At 43.5% G+C, this 19,890-nt stretch overlaps 1 protein-coding gene across 1 annotated transcript; it reads left to right on the top strand.

Moving 5' to 3' along the window:
- Nucleotides 1–1,777: 1,777 nt before the first annotated feature.
- RPL35 (ribosomal protein L35) lies at nt 1,778–13,354 on the top strand. The gene is made up of 4 exons (XM_085613768.1): nt 1,778–2,575; nt 5,250–5,386; nt 11,044–11,125; nt 13,169–13,354. Exons 1-4 carry the CDS (start codon nt 2,573–2,575, stop codon nt 13,316–13,318), a joined length of 372 nt encoding a protein of 123 aa, XP_085469894.1. The 5' UTR covers nt 1,778–2,572; the 3' UTR covers nt 13,319–13,354.
- Nucleotides 13,355–19,890: the final 6,536 nt, after the last annotated feature.

Raw genomic sequence — 19,890 nt, 5'->3', positions numbered from 1 at the left:
CTCCGTACTGTTAGCACTATTACCACACGCACACTAGCTACCTCCTATGAGGTCTCTTAATCGTATTTACCTTTTTGTCCCGTTAGTCGGACGCCATTGGAGCCATCGTGGACCGTGCACGAAGACGAATGCTTGGGCAATAAGTTGGTAGCCATTTTGTAGTTACATTACGGCATCCAATTACAGGGCGGAGCTCCAGAGGTTTCTGGGAGATGTAGTTTGGCCACGATTTGTGTCCTTACAACGGGAGAAAAAATTCACAGCAGAAATTCTTAGAACATCTTAGAAGACTATCAACATATGGGTCAAAGAATAGCCCATGAACTAGCCCTTGTTTTTGTATAAACCCGAGTGTTCAGCTATACAATGCCGTTCAGTTTGTTCATTCATATTGCATAATAAAGTTTTTTGTCAAAAAAAACCGGCCGATAAATACAGCCTGAAACCGGGACAGAGATTCCAACAACCACGGGCTTCCAAACATCACACTTCTAAATTACATCCAAAAGGCTGCCACTACATCGACCTTTTGATTCTCTAAGATGTTCTAAGAATTTCTGCTGTGAATTTTTTCTCCCGTTGTAAGGACACAAATCGTGGCCAAACTACATCTCCCAGAAACCTCTGGAGCTCCGCCCTGTAATTGGATGCCGTAATGTAACTACAAAATGGCTACCAACTTATTGCCCAAGCATTCGTCTTCGTGCACGGTCCACGATGGCTCCAATGGCGTCCGACTAACGGGACAAAAAGGTAAATACGATTAAGAGACCTCATAGGAGGTAGCTAGTGTGCGTGTGGTAATAGTGCTAACAGTACGGAGAACCATGGTCTAACGACTACGTTTCCTATCTGTCCCCAGATTCCGGCTGGTGAATTAATTTACACGCTACTCCTGACTAGCACATTCAACTCCGACCAGGAGGAGTAAGGGGTTATAGATGCACTCATAAGACACCGTATGCCCCTGCAAGTAAGATTTCGATCTTCACACCACTCCATATTGCATCCATTTTTGCAGCCATTAGACATCAGTTTAGACGTTGTGATCTTTCCTTTAATCTTTTTTCTAAAAAAACTTTTTCTACTCTGCTGTCCACAGATCTTCCCATTGGACGTTCATTTATCATCCATTAAAAGCCTTGGTTGCGTACTCTCAAGCTATAGGTAAGGTTCTTGAACAGAGTTTAGCGGCCCATTAAAACTTCTGTGGAGGGGCCAATTGGTCTAATTCAGTGCTGTTCGCTTTTTGTTTCCCAGAGAGTTTTGGTCCTGATGAGAATCCCCGGTGAAGGGATTCGAAACGCGTTGACCCACCTTGACCTGTCTTCGCCTTTGGCCAATCAACTGCAAAAACAACTTAAAAATAAGCGTTTTTGAAATAGTGCAAGTGTTATTCACTGATGGCCTGTTGTTATTTCTTGTACATAGAAGTGTAAATTGTAAATTGAATGTTGTCTGTCGTCTGAATGTCTGAGGTACGCTAGTTGTGTGGTCATTTATATGTGTTTATGTAGTGTAAATATTTGAAATGCACCTTTTTGTAATTGTTAGTTTTTTCTGATCATTTCTGTAAATGCTTGAATCACTCTAATATAACCGTGCAAAATAACAAGAAAAATTTGCATTAAAAATATTTTTGATTAAAATCAATCAAAAAATGGATAAAATGGATATGTTTAATTCAGTTCATTTGTCAAAATCTCTTTGAAAGTTCAGTGCAGCATCGGCACTCTCTTTGTTCTATTTACGTTATGACAGTTGAGCATGAGCAGGCGAGGGGGGCTCGTGTGTGCGGTTGGAGCGGAGTTGTGTACAACTTTGGCGTGCAGATTATCATTACATATGCGAAAACAGAAAAGTTATTTAACAAATGACTACAGATAATCTCATATGAAGTTCTCTTTATATGTCCTAGCCTTTGCAAACTCTTAAAACAAGAACTAATGGCTATATAGATGCAATTATAATTACAATCTGTAGGGGGTGGGGGAAATGCGTTTAAACCTAAAATACGGAATGCGACTGAATTATAAACAGAATTTAGTTAGCAGCGACCGCCAGTTTTTCAGCCTTCCCTGGCTAGTTTGAAACTGAGGCATATGAGACCATAAGACGCTACATGTCATGATGGCCTTAGGCACTTCAAAGCGTGTCGCAGAGCGCGAAAGAGTAAAACAGAAGAAGAAAAGGTTTGGAGGTTTTATACGGAAAAAATAGCGTATTGGATTAAATTAAATATTCGAGTTGTTTGCGTCGATAGGTATTATAAGACTATGTTATCATCAACAGTATTTCTTTACGAAATATGTGACAGAATTGGAAATGTAAAAGATGTAATTGAAGTAAAATACGTACGGTATGCTCCAATATGGTGGACATTTTCGCTAAAACGGCGAGTGCGTTTTCTATGTCTACATTCAGTAGGAATTGGACTGTACTAACACGTCTCGGTCGTGGGGGTTAAACAGTACCACCCCTCCTCATTCACAACAGTTGGTACCCACCGTTACCCGGAAGAGCTCGACTTGTGGCTCTCTGCTTTCCTTTCCGGTGGCGGCTCGCAGCAAATATGGTGAGTTTGCGGTAGTCCCGGAGAATCCGTCTTAATCTGCCCGGTTCCTGGTATTAAGGTTGTCGGTGACCGTGTCAGCCTACGAATAAACTGCTTAGCTCACGCTCTACCATCTTATTTCAAATGTTTCTGGCTTCGCTGTAACGAGAAAGAGACTTGGAATAAAACTGTTTTAAGGGGGGGACTAAGGCTTTATACCGTTCTTGTTATTAATGCTAGGCTATGTCGGTAGAAGGTTTAATGAGGAGGGCTTGATGTGCATTTACGACTAGCAGTGTAGCGCTGCTGTCGTTCCCTGGTCGCTCCTGGTCATTGCGGACGCGGTTTTTACAGCCCTGGGCCTGTAATCGAGTAATTCATTGCTATGGGGGAGTTTGTGACCCATGTAGTTAAAGGAAGCATAGACTACGGCACCCACAATGCAATGTGTTGTCACATGAATGTCCAGGCTTGAAAACTGCCCACGGTGACCACCTGGTTAGTGCTGCTATGGACCTCCTAGCTAAGGGTTGATAGTTGGGGTCGTAAAGCGGCATGTAGGAATGTGGTAAATAGTGTTTTTTTTTGTGAAGGCTTTGGGTGGGCTACTAGACTCATGGGCGAGGAAACGGATTCATTTACAGACTTAACTAACCTGCTGTTTTGAGTTCATGTAGGTCTCACTTAACTGCTTACTCCCACTGTTTTGTTTATATTCAGCTGGTTAATAACTGCATGATCATTCCTTTCATGTTTTTAATGAGTTATCTTTGTTTCTTGTGCGTGTCTGACACACAATTGTTGTTTATCTACATAGTTTTGCAACGCACTAGCCAGGCCTGGACTTTAAAGCCTCACCTTACAGCAGATGTGTAGTACAAGTAGGAAATATGTACAACATGCATTGTAGGCAATCAGGGTCCAGTTTATCATAAGAGTACATCACAGCCATGCATGAATTTCTCTTTGCCTAAAGGCATGTTCTTGACCAGAAACAACTAAATATACTTCCTCGTAGCCTATATGTTCCTTACATCAAAACTTAGTTCTTTTCAGATTATCTCATCCATTCACTCACAACAGTGACAATAAACATTGCATTTTTTATTATTTTTATTTCATTGCTTTATATATTTCATAACATTTCAATTTTTCTTTTTCATGTATATCTTTTTCTTCAATCAAAATAAGACTGATTTATAATTCACAATTAACACAATCGTTACTTACAATTCTGTATCAACAAATCCATTCAATAGAAAACCGCCCCTAGATTGACTTCGATAAATACAACCATTCGAACACATCCATACTCTCTCAAAAAGTTCACACAATCAGCATCTGTACACGGTAGAGGTTGTTTGGCAAAAGAAACCTCTGCGACCAAATAGATTTTTTATGTTCAGAGCACAAAGCTCAGCATAGGGTCGACGCGTGTTTCGGTGGTGTAAGAAGGATAGTTAGACCACCTTCATCAGGACCTTTCCAGATACCAATATCACTATTGCAGCAATCGGGGGGCAGGATCAAAGAATGGGAGTTTTTTTCCGAAAATTATCAGCCAACAGCTGTTCATGTAATCTCTTGCAATATGGTTGAATCCTCCTTTGTATTCAGCAAAAAGTGCCTCTGTCAAAAATAATTTCTTTAATCAAAGTGTGCTGATTCTATCTCTTAATCCTGTGGTCCAATGCGCTAAAAGAGCCCGGCTTAGTCCCAAACGATTTTTAGAGAAGTACGCCTCTAATCAATCTTAACATTCCTATGCATCAATCCTTGCTCCGCTTCAGTGCCATGGCTTAGCTCAGATGATTTGTATGTTCTTTTTCTCCAAGATCCAGTTCCCTCCGCGCAGTGGCCCACAGTTCTCCAAATGGTGTACACCATATAGCAAGAGATTACATGAACAGCTGTTGGCTGATAATTTTCGGAAAAAAAACTCCCATTCTTTGATCCTGTCCCCTGATTGCTGTGATAGTGATGTTGGTATCTGGAAAGGTCCTAATGAAGGTGGTCTAACTATCCTTCTTACACCACCGAAACGTGCGTCGACCCTATGCTGAGTTTTGTGCTCTGAACATAAAAATCTATTTGGTCGCAGAGGTTTCTTTTGCCACACATCACCTCTACCGTGTACAGATGCTGATTATGTGAACTTTTTGTGAGAGTATGGATGTTCGAATGGTTGTGGTATGGTTTTATTTATTGAAGTCAATCTAGGGGCGGTATTCTATTGAATGGATTTGTTGATTACAAAATTGTATGTAACGATTGTGTTAATTTTGACTTTTGTATGAATTATTATAAATCAGACCTATCATTTTGATTGAAGAAAAAGATGTACATGAAAAAGACATTGAAATGTTATGAAATAAATGAAGCAATGAAATAATAAAATAATGAAAAATTCAATGTTTATTGTCACTGTTGTGAATGCATGAGATAATCTGAAAAGAACAAAGTTTTGATGTAAGGAACATATAGGCTACGAGGGAGTATATTTAGTTGTTTGTAGTCTCTTACCCTCTTCTCCCTAGCCTGCAAAGTACAACTTGTAGAGGGGGTCCCCCATTTTTGCAAAAATGTTCTTGACCAGTACACGCTCTGGTAAAAACATAAAGAAAGATGCACGGAGAACTAAAATTGCATTTTAGTGTTTGACCACATTGATGGTTGTATTGTATTTTCATTTTAGGCAAAAATCAAGGCCCGTGATCTGCGTGGTAAGAAGAAGGAAGATCTTCTGAAACAGCTTGATGACCTCAAGGTCGAATTGTCGCAGCTCCGGGTTGCTAAAGTGACTGGTGGAGCTGCATCCAAGCTGTCCAAGATGTGAGTGCATCTGGTAGAGACTTAAGGTTCCACAGCACGAGGGCCTTATAAATAGCCGCAATAAATGAATGTTGTTTTGGGAAACCTATGGGAGATGTAGCCAGTGGCTTTTTTATGGAGCCATGGGCTGGCCATGTTTTTGTGTAATGGGTAGGATAAGCTTCTTATATCGGCTAAATTAGGCTCCCTTCTGATCCATGTCCGGTTTCGGTATTAAAACAGGCCCCGGAACCCATTGTATTAACGCTCACTTCTATGATGAATGCACTGTTTGCAGAAGGATACTTCCCTAAAGCCTGGAAAACTGCATCAATATTACCTCTGCTTAAAAAGCCCAGTCTAAACCCTAGAAATCCAAGTAGGTATTGGCCGATCTCGTGTCTCCCAGCTAAGCTGGCAGAGAAAAGAATGAATACACAATTAAGTGCTTATTTTCGGGAAGCGTAAGTGCTGGATTCCTCGAAATGTGGGTTCAGAGAGGGACATAGCACAGAGTCCGCTCTCTTAAAATCCACAGAAGATATTAGGTCTGTACTTTACCGTGGAGGTAAGGTCACTATGATTATGCTGGATTTGTCTGCGGCCTTCGATACGGTCCATCATGATTTGCTGATGGACTGGTTGCGAGGGTGTGGAGTCCAGGGTAAAGCATGCGAACTCCTGAAGTCCTTCCTCTCGGAGTGTAAACCGTCTCACTTGGTGAATTCTTCTCTAAACCCTTCTCACTGCCATGTGGAGTCCCTCAGGGGTTTTCCCTTAGCACTATGCCTTTTAATGTCTTGTGTCCTCCATTGCCCCTCTTATCAACTCCTTTGGGTTTTGTTTGACTTCGTACGCAGATGACACTCAAATTGTGGTGTCATTGCTACCGGGGCAGGAGATGGGGGACGGAAAAACAGTTCAATGACTGTATGGAAGCGGTGAGAAATTGGATGTCCCAAAATAGTCTAAAGCTTAACTCCGGCAAAACTGAGGTTATCCTGTTTGGTAATGACCCCAAGTTTTGTACCCCAAGCTGGTGGCTGGATTCCTTGGGCTCTATCCCGACCCCCCCCCCCCCCCCCCCACTAGAAAAGTAAAAAAAAACTTGGGAGTCTTGATCAGCGATAAACTTAATTTTGGTGACCAAGTAAACGCGGTAGCATCAGCCACGTCATTTGTTCTTAGAACATGTAAGAGAATTTTAGCTTTTCTACATAAGGATAGTCAACGCACAGTAATCACTGCACTAATAATGTCAAGGCTGGACTATTGTAATGGTCTATACCTTAACATACAGGAGCGATTTCTGCATAGACTCCAACTTTTACAGAACGTGGCCGCCAGACTGCTCACCGGAACTGCTACATTTGCTTCTGTATCCGGGGATATTAGAAGACTTCACTGGCTACCCGTTACAAACGTGTGCAGTTTAAATCACTGTCTGCAAAGCCCTTCAGGCCATAGGTCCTGACCACCTGAAATGGCAGTTTCAGTGGTATGTCCCCAAAAGACCACTTCGCTCCCTTGGAGCAAAGTTGGTTATAGTCCTTACTTCGAAAAATGCCAGCTGGGGAGGCAGGAGTTTTGGGGCTGGTGCAGCCAGGGCTTGGAATGACCTCCCCTTCCACCTTTAGAAACAGTACTGACTTGTTGGCAGTCAGGAGAGCCTTAAAAACCTGGCTTTTTGACGTGTAACCCTGGTCTCATTTGTACTCCATCTGGAGGACTGTAGGCAGCGCCAGGACACCCTTGGGTATCAGTTTGAGCTTTACAAATGATATTAACATTGCATAGGGAGGGATATTTTGGGAGTTACCTCGTGTGAAGCCTGTCAGTAAGGGGCCAGTCAAAACTTGGGAGAGCTGTGGTGCAGCCGACAACGCATGCACTGTTGCTTGTGAGAGCTATTGTATACAACAAAGGGCTTGCGTTAACTGAACATTTGTTGACTTCATTGGCACTCTTATTTGCTGCCTTTTAATTGGCTAACACGTCCCGGATTCACTTCTCTACTTTCGTCTGGAACATGGACCAAGTACCAACTGATGTTCTTCTGATCATGCTGTGAGGTACTATGCAAACTTTTTCCAGGGGGACAAAAAGTTTGGCCTGTCATGTGACCAAAGGCTGCATTTATTTTGGGGGGGGTTTATATAGCGCAAACTATACTCGGGTATTAGTGCTTTACATGAGCACCAGTTGTTACAGATGGACACATTCATTTGTTAGGCACAGGGAGATTAAGCGATTTGCCCAGAATCACAGGATGTTGAGTATCCCTTCCGAGACTCCAACCCAATTCCCCAGCTTCGAGGTCGACTGCTCTAGCTGTTAAGCCACACCCTCTCCCCTTTTGATGCTAACAGGATGGTAGGTGTTGTCCTTGAATGATAGTAACCCAGGCCTCTCAGACGGTGAACATTACTGACTTGCTTCTTTCACTATTTGCATTGCCCTCAGGGTAGAGCAGTGGTCTTCAAACTTTTTTAATTCCGAGCACCCCCACCCCCCTCAAATGTTTTTGCAATTGCACTATTAAACTGGCAATGTTTAAATATGTCTAGACTTATGCTAACATTGTAGCTAAGTTCTGTCACTGTCTTAGAAATGCAAACAAATATGTGATTTCTAAACCTACTATTCTGGTGAGGCAGGCCTTACTAATGGGTAAAAGTATCCACAGTGTGATTATTCGAAATGGTAGTGGGGGATTTTGAGTCCCTTCCCTTTGACACCTTCTCCCAGCCAGGATTTAAATGACAAAGGATATTCATGATGGCCTATGCAGACATGCTTACTGCTGCTCATGTATTTGAGGCTGAAAACAAAGCATAATGTTTCTTCTGGTGAGAGCCCGGCGCCCCCCAGGATCACTTGAGGCCCCCCGGGGGGTGAGGGCACCCCCAGTTTGAAGGCCTCTGAGGTAGAGGGAGGCATGAATGTTTTTAAATGTTTGCAAACTATCACTTCAAAAACGTAATTTAGAATACACTGATCTGAGGTGAAATGTTTCTGTATGTTATAAATGTACTTGATTTTTGTTTGTTGCTAAATGTTTAAAAAAGAGATTGTGGTACAGTACACTTAGTTAGCTTCTCTTTAACTTCAGTTAAAATGTGTATAAATGCTTGCACCTTGCTTTAATTAATAGATTTTGGAATATCAGTGCTCTCAAGTAAACAGCAGCCCAAGTGCTGCTGTGTAAAGGTTAAGAGGGCCGCACTTAGATTATCACTGCTCTAGTCCTTATTGAACCTCTTGCAAATTTTAGCCATGTTTTACAACTGATGTTATCTGCTGCTAAATGGGTTTTCACTAAGACGTGCGCATTACTTTCTGTATGAGATGGGATTTTTTTGCCCAATGTCATATTTAAAAAATATATTTTTCACACCTGGGGAGTAACTGATTTTGTTCAGAATCACAGGGCGGTTGTACCGAGACCTAACCAGTATTGGCAAAGTATATAGTTCACGCCTTTTAGACTATTGGTTCTGCCATGGCTTTTTGTTCATGCTGGACAGCATGGGCATTGCATACTTGGCTAAATATTTTTAGCTATCCTGAATAGCACTGTGGCTTCTGTGCAGCATGGCCAAAAATGATCAATAAAAGACTGATGCATCCAGCGCTGGTGCACTAAAAAAGCGCATTAATTCTTCCTACACCATAGCTTAAATTATATTTCGCGCCACTAGAAAGCCTCCAAACTGCTGCATAGTATAACTGCAATACATTGTCAAAGCTAATTGCGCTCAGCGACACCTATTTGCTTTACCAATGCCTGTTTTTCATTAAGATCTTTCTTAGTCTACATATGACTTTTGAGTGTTGAGGTGGGCAGCGCATTGGTCCCCTGCGTGGGTTGTCCCTTAGAGCGGACACATGCTGCACTTTGTCTGTTGGCAGAACCAAACTCTTGAATCTAGCAGGTAAATGAGGATGCATGGAATGGAGCGTGGGACGTCTTGCAACTACACCATGTTTGTGCACTTAGTGTTAATGCAAACTGCTGCTTTACAGCCTTAGTGCCCCATTGATTGACTAGGAACCTTATTCTTATAATTTGACTTTATCCACTGGTCTCCTTGTATATGCAAGCAAGGTGACCAATGCACTTTCACCAGTTGAGGCTACATTATTTTTAGTTATGTGGAATATTTTAATTTATGTTCGTATTTAATTCATTTGCCTCTGGGTTTATAGACTTGTAGCCAAAATGGGTGGATTTCCCTCACCGTGGGGGTCGGGTCTCGAAAGGATTGGATGTCGTTTGAAGATCTGTTCTGTAGCAGAGGTCATTGTTGAGATGGTATTGGCTTTGAATTAGGCGCTCCTCATTAATTGAGGGAGCCTGCGGAGTGCTGGACGATGTATTTGAGTATTGTATATGGCAATGAAAAATGTACAGGGATCGGTGTCCTCTGGTTGCTCTTCATGTGAGGATTGGTCGAGTAGTCAGTCATTCTGGAAACTCTCACCTGCCTCGTATGCACTCAGTTTGCCTAACACCAGGGCGACTGGAATTATGCGCTTCTGCGACTGCAGTGATTTTCGCATAATTCTGGATTTGCCACATAACCCATCATCTATGTAACCTGCCGATTTTAACAAACTAATGTTTGTAGCTCAAACTGAACAAAAGCTTTAAAAATATGGCGAATCGAGATACTGAGCACCAGAGGACTTTTTACAAACATTGCCTGCTCATCTTTCAGTTGTTTGCTGTATTTGGGTGCTCAATTGGTATTAATAAGGTGAACTGTCACCGCATGGAAAAATGACAAAACAACGAATTAATACTATCAGTGTGTCGCATAATTTGCCTTTTTATTTCTGCATAATTTAGACAACCCTGCTGCAGAATTTGGATCCTCCTGCATAATTCTAGTGGCCCTGCCAAACACCTACTAGTGTGATTCTCGACTCTGGGTCTGTGCCTCCACTTGAAAATAGTGCTGCGGCAACAAATGATGGACAGAATGCTGAATAAATCAAACATTGTCCCTCTCAAGACATCTGGGTTAAATCCATCGTTTTGCACACTACGCCACCCCAGTTTGAACCCAGCGATATGCAAATCAGTCGGGATCCTGCTCCTCATGGGAACAGTCCAGCCCGAACTGCCAGGCCAGGTCCTCCCTGGACTGGAAAAAAGCACCTGGGAGTGGTTTGGGGGAATAGCGGCCCTAATAAGCCATGCTGGCTTGAATCCAGTGTTACAGCGAGCAACGTACCCACGTCTGGGCATACCCATCCCGTTTCCCAGGATTTGTTTCCGGTCAAGGGAGCACCTGGCTTGGCAGTTCGGGTGTCGTAGTGAGCAAAAGAACAATGGATTTAACCCAGGTCTTTTGAGTGGGGTTATCCATCTTTTGTTTGCCGCAGCACTTTCCACTTGGAAGTAAACCTTTTCGAGCATCTTATTAGCAAGCAACACTTAAAAGTAATATTGAAAATCCAATTGGAGAGCACACTAAATAATTTTGGTATTTTTTTGGATCAGAACTTGCAACATTCCAAGTGTTACTACTGTCTTGTTGGTTGGACAAGCCAGTAGGAACATTTTGTCAACTAGACATGTGCATGACAGTTTCATTTTGTTGGTGGAGAATACCCTAAGAGCTAATTCTATTTTCTTTTTATTTTTTTTTATTTTTTATTTATTTTTTTAGCCGGGTTGTCCGAAAATCCATTGCCAGAGTCCTCACAGTCATCAACCAGACACAGAAGGAAAACCTGCGAAAATTTTACAAAGTGAGTAACAAAATAATTCAGTAGTCCTTTTTGTAGGGCCTGGGTCATTCTGTACTATGTTCTTAAGCTACACTAAGCACTGTTTACCAGCAAAACTACTTTCTTCACTGTGATATGATTGAGACGTTATTCGACTGAAACATGGGTGGTGTTTGCACAGTGTAGCTGCATACATGTGTACATCAAACTAACTTATATGGTGGCCAACTGAGGTCTGCATCCTTGCCAAACCCATGACTTTCTCATCTATCCCTTCTATACTGCAGTGTATTTCTGTGTGGTCGATGTGACGCTGTAATTGGGAACTATTGGAGTTTATTCTCTTGCTTTATGGGGAGGGGGGGCTCTTTCTATGTTCTATGGCTTTTTTATTTTTTAAAGCGCCAGCAGGCATTTTTTGGCATAAACAATTTTCCTTATACAAGAAACACTGCTTGGTATACACCACCTTTTTTTTTTTTTCTTTCTTGTGGCTGTTTGCCTATAACCAGATTTGTGGGTGGGGTGGGTCCACCTGGCAATTACTTTTCTTAATTGTTTGTGCTTGCAATTTCTACATCGTTTTAGATTAACATTGATGATGGCAACTATTCTGGTTTATGTGTAGTGAAAAAGGGCTGGCAAGCTTGAGGGATACTAAGAACTAGTGCCTCATTTACATTACTCCTCATATTGGCCTGTCAATACGAAGTGTTTTAATTGATATATTTTTTAAGGAGACAGCATGATTGAATGCAAAGTAAATGTCTCTTTGCACTGTTGTAAATATTGCTCTTGTGATGGATACATTTTCCTTGCAAGTAATACATTGCAAAGCCTTGAATTGAGTGAAAGGTGTTGAATGTCTTCAAGGTTGAAAGTGCAATATTTCTTATCAGAGCAGATGAAGTTTTACTTAACTGACCTTTTTCGTGAGGTGCAAAAATATAGTCCCTCACAATGTCAAGATTTGTAAATTCATTTGGAAGTTGTCAAAGCAGTGTGGGGTCCTTTTTACAAAAGTTCGGAAGAGATAAATGGAATATTTTTGTCCCTAATGATTTTTAGGTCAACCCTACTAGATTTCGAAAGACAGATTGTGGGATTACCAAGAACATAGTGGGGCTTGCAGCCTGCTCATTGTTTACCTTGGCTTTACTGTCCTTCATTTGTTTGCTTATTTTATGGCTTGCCATGTACATCTTTTGTCCCTACCATGGAGCATAGCCTCTTTACCATATTTGACAGGCTGGCTCCTGTGCTTCCTCTGCTTGCTGTTTTGGGACCGACTTATTGTTTTGTCTAAAGCACTGCACAAAAGTGCAGGTGTTTCAGCTATCTCCCTAGTGTGCTTCTCTCCCGCCACATCCTCTGTGCACTTTCCCAGTGCTTCTCTTAACCCCCTTCATTAATCACTTGCCATTGCATGCTTAACCGCAATGTTCTTTCCCCGATTTGTGTCTACCCCCTCCATGGCCGCATTTATTTTTTCACTCTGCTTTTCTTCCTCAGTGCTCTCTGTGCTGCTTCCCACCGATCCATGCCTTCCATGTTGCTTTTGCCTGACTTCTCAGGGCTTCGTTCATAGTGGATGTGCCTGCAGCAGGCATCTGCGCCTTCACCCGCCCATGACAGCTTTGATAATGATCATTAGAAAAGCCAGTAGTTGCCAAAGGAGACACCTGCTGGTTATGTATGTAGGGTTTCATGTATGTAGCGGAGATTTTTACCAATATGGTAACATGGCATCTGAAGTACTGATGTGTATAAATCATTTTAGTAATGGAGTTTTGAGTGTTGGTTTAGTGAGTTGTAGTCTTAAGTACATGCAATTTTTTCACCTGTCCACCGATTTCTGACTTTGATGTACCTGCTAGTACTAGTTGGCTTTGACTTGTGCTTCTTTGTTGATACAAATAATATCAGAGTTTGTCAAGTTATTGCATACATGTTTGTAATGACCAATTACATAGAGCTTGTTTGCACAAACCACACACTTTGTACTACTACCTATTTTATGCACCTTCCTTGACTGTTTTAAAAAATATATATTTTTTTTAATAGGGCAAGAAGTACAAGCCCCTTGATTTGAGGCCCAGGAAGACTCGTGCTTTGCGCCGTAGACTCAACAAATACGAAGAGGGTTTGAAGACCAAAAAACAAGTCCGAAAAGAGCGTCTATACCCAATGCGCAAATTTGCTGTGAAAGCTTAAATGTGTTGTACAAAATAAAGGCTATATGGTTGAGTATTCTAGGCATGTTTATTTTGTTTATAGACAAATATCGATATTTACTCCAAACTACTTGGAACAGCAAGCCGCATGTATTCACTATGAGCTGAGTGCATCCCTTTAAGGATTTAATAATGACGAAAGAAGAATGGTCCTGTATGTCGTAGATTTGAGGGTGGTAAGACTTGCTACATAAATCCGAATGAGGCCCAAAGCATGTGTGCATTTTTATGTATTGTAATTGCATTTATATAGCGCTTACTACCCCCGACGAGGTGTCTTAAGCGCTTTTTCGGAGAGTAGCATGCTACTCCAGAACCCATAAGTCCTGAACTTCACTTAACATGGGCAGAAATACTTGATGAAGCCCGTCTTTACAGCTCTGCCATATCGCCTGTTATCTGCACCCATATGAGGACTACCTGCCCTGCCGGAGCTGCGACGCCATTCATCCGCGCCCGGAGGCGCTTTAAAAGCCAATGCGGGAAACCCGTCTTTACATCTCTTCTATATCTCCTACTATATGCACCCAGAGGGGGGGACCACCTGTCCCAGCCTGCCACGCCGGAGCTGCAACGCTATTCATCGGCGCCCGGAGGTGCTTTAAAAGCCAGCCCGGGCTACCGCAGCGCAGGACACGCCCGGGCCAAGGGCGGGCCCGTCCACGATCGAGGCAAGGCCCATCCTCCAGGTTTGCGGATATTATGTTTCGAGAAATCTTCCCTACACGAGGTAAGGGTGGGGGGGAGGGGGATGGCTTGGACTTCCGTGATTTTAATTCTGGTTAGCCCATCTGAGGCCAATTAGTCAGAACGTTTATTTTGCACTGGACTGTAGAAGACTCCACCAGCCCACAACCTTGAAACATTTAACTCATGTTTTTTTAGATCCAACACGTATAGGGCAGCAATCCACCAATTTGTTAGCCTAACTCGCCCGCCTTTGTGCACTAACAAGAGACCTTAATCGATTGTCTTCGTCATTTGTCTATTCTGTCCTATTCCGGTTTAAAATCTTTGTGGGCACAAATGGGGAAGAGAGAGAGGCTACTATCACTTTGTCCCAGCAACTAAAAAATCAGCCACAATAACTCATAACACCATGAGCTACCGTACAGTTGCCATGGGGGCAATTGAGAAACAGATATCTACAGTCTGAGTCACTAAATTCAGTCACATTAGGCGCAAAGGCCATGATGAATGCTGAGACACCTATTATGGCCGGTCCCTCTACTGTGCTCCCACAAGTTATTTCACAAGACATTGCCTCCCCAGAATGGCTGTATTGTGAACCTGTCAGACACGTTACACTCTGCGACCAAGACCCTCCTGTACAGCCCCCACATGTGCCATCCACACCGGTAGCCGTAAGCAAGGCTGCAGAGAAGGGTGGGGAAAAATAGTATGGCACGTAGACCCAAACCACTTACGCAAAAAGACGTCATGGCCAAAAAATGTTTACTGTCGGAAGCAGAGAACCACATCCAGTCCAAATTTCAGGTTGGCGAAGTGGGCAATTTAACTTTGCTAGTAGAAAAACTAGACTCCTTCATGAGAACCTCATTAACATCATGGAGGATAGTTACCCAGATAGAAGTTAGCTTGGCCAACCTCACAGTTAAGCAGGGAGTAGCTAGTCGCCCTGTTCACCACATTAACCCTGAATGTTCGGAGGCACCACGACCTAATCGGAGATCAAAAAATCACGATGAATCCACCATAGTAGCACAGACCGAACAAGTTACACGGCTTTGCACTGGTAATTTGAAAGCTACATCAAATAGGGATAACTTGGCCCATGATCTACAAGCTAGCAAATCCAGACAGACATTGCATCATCATAATCCCATGCCTCCATCTAACACAGAATGTTGATTTTAATCTTCTGGATCTACCGACAGCGGTTACACAGTCATCTTAGCAAATGTACCTAGTTTGGGGGCACATGACACGGAAGCGTGGGACACTTTAAGAAATAAATCCCTGCACTGCTGAGTACAAAGATAGGACTTGCGGAAAACTCTTTATGGAATATCAGATGGCCCGCAGAGTACATTGGCTTGGTAAAGATCTCAAAACCCTTCATGGGGCCTGCGTGGTACTTACGTTTAAGACTCCACATTTAGTGAAAAATATCTTATGGAGGGGGGTAATAATACAATAACTGGTATTAACATGCTCCCTCTTTGATATTTATATCAACCTCCACTTAGACAGGGATGAGGCAATAAAACAAGTGACTCGTGATACTCGATTAGGAGTATAATGTTGCGGTGGGAAGTCGCTTTGATTTACTTCCCTCCCGTGATGAAATGGATTGACTGACTGAATACAACCATTACAACCGATTTGGTCAGGTCGCCTGCCCATCCATTAGTAGCCCTGGATAAACTTGGCTATGGCCTTAAGGAGTCTTCCCTAGAATTACGGAATCTAGACAAGGCATGTGGGGAACTGCGTGTAAATACTACCCACAATGAAATGGATCTTTTATTCTCGAAGGGAGGTAGGACGTACACTAGGTGACGACCTGGGAAATTAACTCGCGCTCCCCGAAATTACTCCACGTCCGGACAAATAGCTAAAAAAAACAAGCATTTGCAATGCAATAGGTCTCGCAATTACGCAAGTTTAAGCTATTGGCATTGTAAATGACACTGCCTTTTATTTATGTTTTAAAAACAAAAATAAAAGGCATTGTTATTTACAATGTTAATAGCTCAAACTCGAGGAAATGGGAGACCTATTGCATTGCAAATGCTTGTTTTTTCTTTTGTTGGCTTTGTCTACTTCTGTTGTGCGTCATCGAGTAACTCCAGTTGTAAATGAGTAACTGGGCGAGATACAAGTTAGCAGAAAAGCAATATATTGAAGCAAGTGGAGATTTATAAAAATTCAGAAAACAAAACTACAAGTCCCACAATGCTTAGCGCTGTTGTCAGACTTTCTTGTAGATAAATCCATCTGCCTCGCCCGTCACTTGCCCCTCCAGAAGTCACAGCACCTTGAAAGCAATGTTAAATAATTTGAGACCACCTTTCCATTCATTTTCAAAGGAATAATTCCTCCCGGTCCGTTTCCGAGCAGACGCCGCAGCCCAGCTGCTTGCCATTAGAGGCACACACTGGAGCAGTGTGGACTGCGGCGTCGTGGCGCGGACCGCGTGGAGGCCGTGAAGGAAGGACGTCTGGGGCGCCTCTCGCGACTGTCAGGGCGTTGGTGGAGGTGAGGGCGGCCCACGGGGTGCGCAAAACCGGCTGAATGGACTCGAGATGGGGGGGGGGGGGTGAGGGAACGTGCGTTCCGGGAACCGCTGGTATGGATGGTGCAAGGGGTAACCGAGAAGCAGGACGAGGTAGGGAAGCGGCGAACGAGGGGTGGGTGATGTGAATAGCAGAAAAAATTAACATGAAGTAGATGGAAAAGTTGCCGTAGGCTGAGGTTTTTTGCAAGGGGGTGGGGGAATGACAACGGCCTAGTTTGAAGCAAATTCTAAAGTAGATTCTACAACAAACAAAACAAGCATTAACAAGCTTTGGCAACGCGGCGGCCGTGAAAGTGATCGCGATTACGATCGCTTGCTACGGAGGAAAGGCACATGGCGCGTGCACGTTAACGTGCACTGAAGCTTTAGGCCACGGCCTGTATACAAAATGTCTCGGCAAGATCAGCGCAAGCGCTGGATCAGGCGAGACCTAATAATGGGCACAGTGTCTGTCCTATTTTGGAATGTTGCTGGCCTACGATCCCAAACTGTTAAATCCACTGGTTTAACTTTGCTGAGAAATTAATATACATTGTCTGCAGGAAACCTGGTCCGTGGAATTAATACACTTAAACGGTTTCAGAACCTTCCACACGCCTGCCATCCCGTCAAGTCATGGAAGACCCAAAGGGGGTCTTAGTATTTACATTTCAATCTTGTTGCACACTCAAAAGATTCTATTAATTACATCAAACGCATTATCAGATCTTGACCGTAAAGCTGGACCATCAGAACAGTTTTGTGCTGATCAATTTCTAGAACAATATTCCGAAAGGAAGAGGTGGATATTTTGGAACAATTTACGAATGATGTACATGACGTATAGAATGAATGGGCAGATGTCTTTATTGCCTGGGGAGGGGATTTTAATGTTACCTTGTGTCCAGTAGAACGCGACATTACTTGTGGTTTAATGGACAATGATTGTTGCAGCCTGTCCCATTTTTCCCGTTCCTTTTATTGGGGATTTTTAAAACCAAATATTTGGATTTTGTTAACCTATTATGTTCTCCACCCATCCCTTTTGCTCAGACCTTCAATGGGAGTGGTCTGAGCTCTAGTATTGATTTTATAATTGCTCCCAATAGGTATTCAAACTGTATTTTGGGCTACAACATGCATAAGAATGTTATGAGTGACCACTTCCCCCTGAGTGCTACACTCACAAAGTTGCGACATTCCCAGAGAAAAACGTTACATGTGGCTCAGGACATAGCCTTAGCCAATCATAATGGCTACTCACTGAGATGGAAGAACATAGAGGCTACTGATTTCACTGAGAAAATTGTAAAGTGTAGGTATGAATCTTTTTAAACTTGTTTAGATATGTCTACAACACACGGAGTTATGGAGTCCTATGCCCAGATTACGGACACATTAAGAAATACTCTAAAGGTTGAGGCTAATAGTCCTAGTAGGAGCTCAGTGTGGTTTGACCACAAATGTACTGAAGCATACTCCAACCTAAACAAGCATTGGCATAGCCAATGGGTCTCGCCTTAGGGACCTTATAAGTATTTAGCCATGCAACAGTTGCATAACTAAATACTTATAAGGTCCCAAAAGCGAGACCCATTGGCAATGCCAAGCGGCCGTGAAAGTGATCGCGATCAAACATCAAAGCGGCCGTGCGGCCGTGAAAGTAACCGCGGTGAAGCGCGCGCCCGCGCACTGTAGCTCTAGGCTGGCCTGGTAGCACTTTTTGGAGCCCTCTCAAGTCTCGCCAGACCATCGCATGCGCTGGGTCAGGCGAGACCTAAAAATGCCCTACATAAAACCAATAAGGACATTTACGAAATGAAGAGTCTGCAGGAGGGACTAAAAACGCTTTGAAATTACGCAGAAACAAAATAAAAGACAAAGCCTGGGCTGATTTACAAGAGGCTACCAAAAACAAGGATAGCACAGCCTTCTGGCGGGTGGTGAAAGTTCCATTCTTCGAAAGCATTGACATTCCAAATATAGAAATTGCCACTGCCATTGAGGAAGGACTCTGGGTGGAACATTTTTCGAGTCTGTATTGGAAGGTGGAGGATATGGACAGCAAAAATCCCAGTACGGACACACAAGTGCATTTGCCATCATTAAACTACCCTATAGCACTAACCTTCACTCTGGAGGAAGTACTCCTTACAATCAGTGCCAGCAAAGGAGGCAAGGCACTGGGCCCAGACGGGGTACCCATAGATTTTTTTTTTTAAGTTGAACACTGATCTATCGGGCCCACTCCTAGTGCTAGCAGCCTGTTGTGCAACTGGCTTTATTAAAACATGGTCCGAATCCATAGTGGTACCAATTTTTAGGTCTCGGGACCATCCGGTTGGCAGACCGGAAGTCCGGAGATTAAATGTCTTGGAGAAGAGGGGCTTGCACCCGCCCCTCTTCTCCCCTGTTCTCCATTGGCTGGCCTCTTGAATGCTGGCCAGCCACTGGAGAAGAGGTCAGTCACTCCGTTCAGGCCCTGTCCTTTTCGGATCGGGGGCGTGTTTTTTGCAAGAAGTCTCAATTGGCTGGAGGAGAGAAGACCAACACGCCCCCGAATCCGAAAAGGACGCTGCATTTCTCCGAGGCATTTCTGCTCTGCCTCGGAGAAAGGCAGCGGTGTGCTTGTCCTCTCCCCCTGCCCACACTTCTTCTAGGGCTATGTAAGCAGCCTTTGTGTCGCTGCTGGCCAGCATTTCCCCATTCTGCTCATTGTCTAGAAAAGGTGTTCACAATTGTACCTAGAAGTTGATAACCTGACATGAAATCTTATGGCTTTTGCGGGGCCCTGCTTTCTCCGAGTGCCGCTTTCCACTGCATCCTGAGAGAGAGAAAGAAGCCACCTCTTCAGGGGGCGAGTCCGCATCTCTGTCGCGGGAGGGGGGTGCCGTGGTGCATTGTACTCCCCCATTTTCACAGCTCCGAGCGGCGGCGTCTTTAAGAGGAACCCCTTCCTGCGCAACATCCTGTCCGTGACGAAAAAAGAAAGGGGAAAAAAAGTGGCGAAAGATGTGTAACCAAACATGTAGAAACCGCATCCGTACACGGCTCTTAAACATTATAGCACAGTCTGAAACAACTCTGCCCAACTCATCGAGAGGGTACAGGCGTTCAGGGCTGCCCCAACATGTCGAGGAGGGTTAGTTCTGGGCGGTTTTCCATGGAGCTCCGTGTTGCAGCGCGTCATGTTTAGTTCGCGCGTATTGTGAGTGGGCTCCAGTCCTGTGCTCCTAGCAATAATCCAGGCAGCTATTGCCCCTCCGCCCTGCCCCTGCAGGTAAGTGTGTGTGCCTTTTATTTTTTACTAG

This window comes from Triturus cristatus, chromosome 1_2 (genome assembly GCF_964204655.1).
Source record: "Triturus cristatus chromosome 1_2, aTriCri1.1, whole genome shotgun sequence".
Lineage (NCBI taxonomy): Eukaryota > Metazoa > Chordata > Amphibia > Caudata > Salamandridae > Triturus > Triturus cristatus.
Note: the sequence above shows the minus strand (reverse complement) of the source record. Positions and strands in the feature narration are given on the sequence as shown.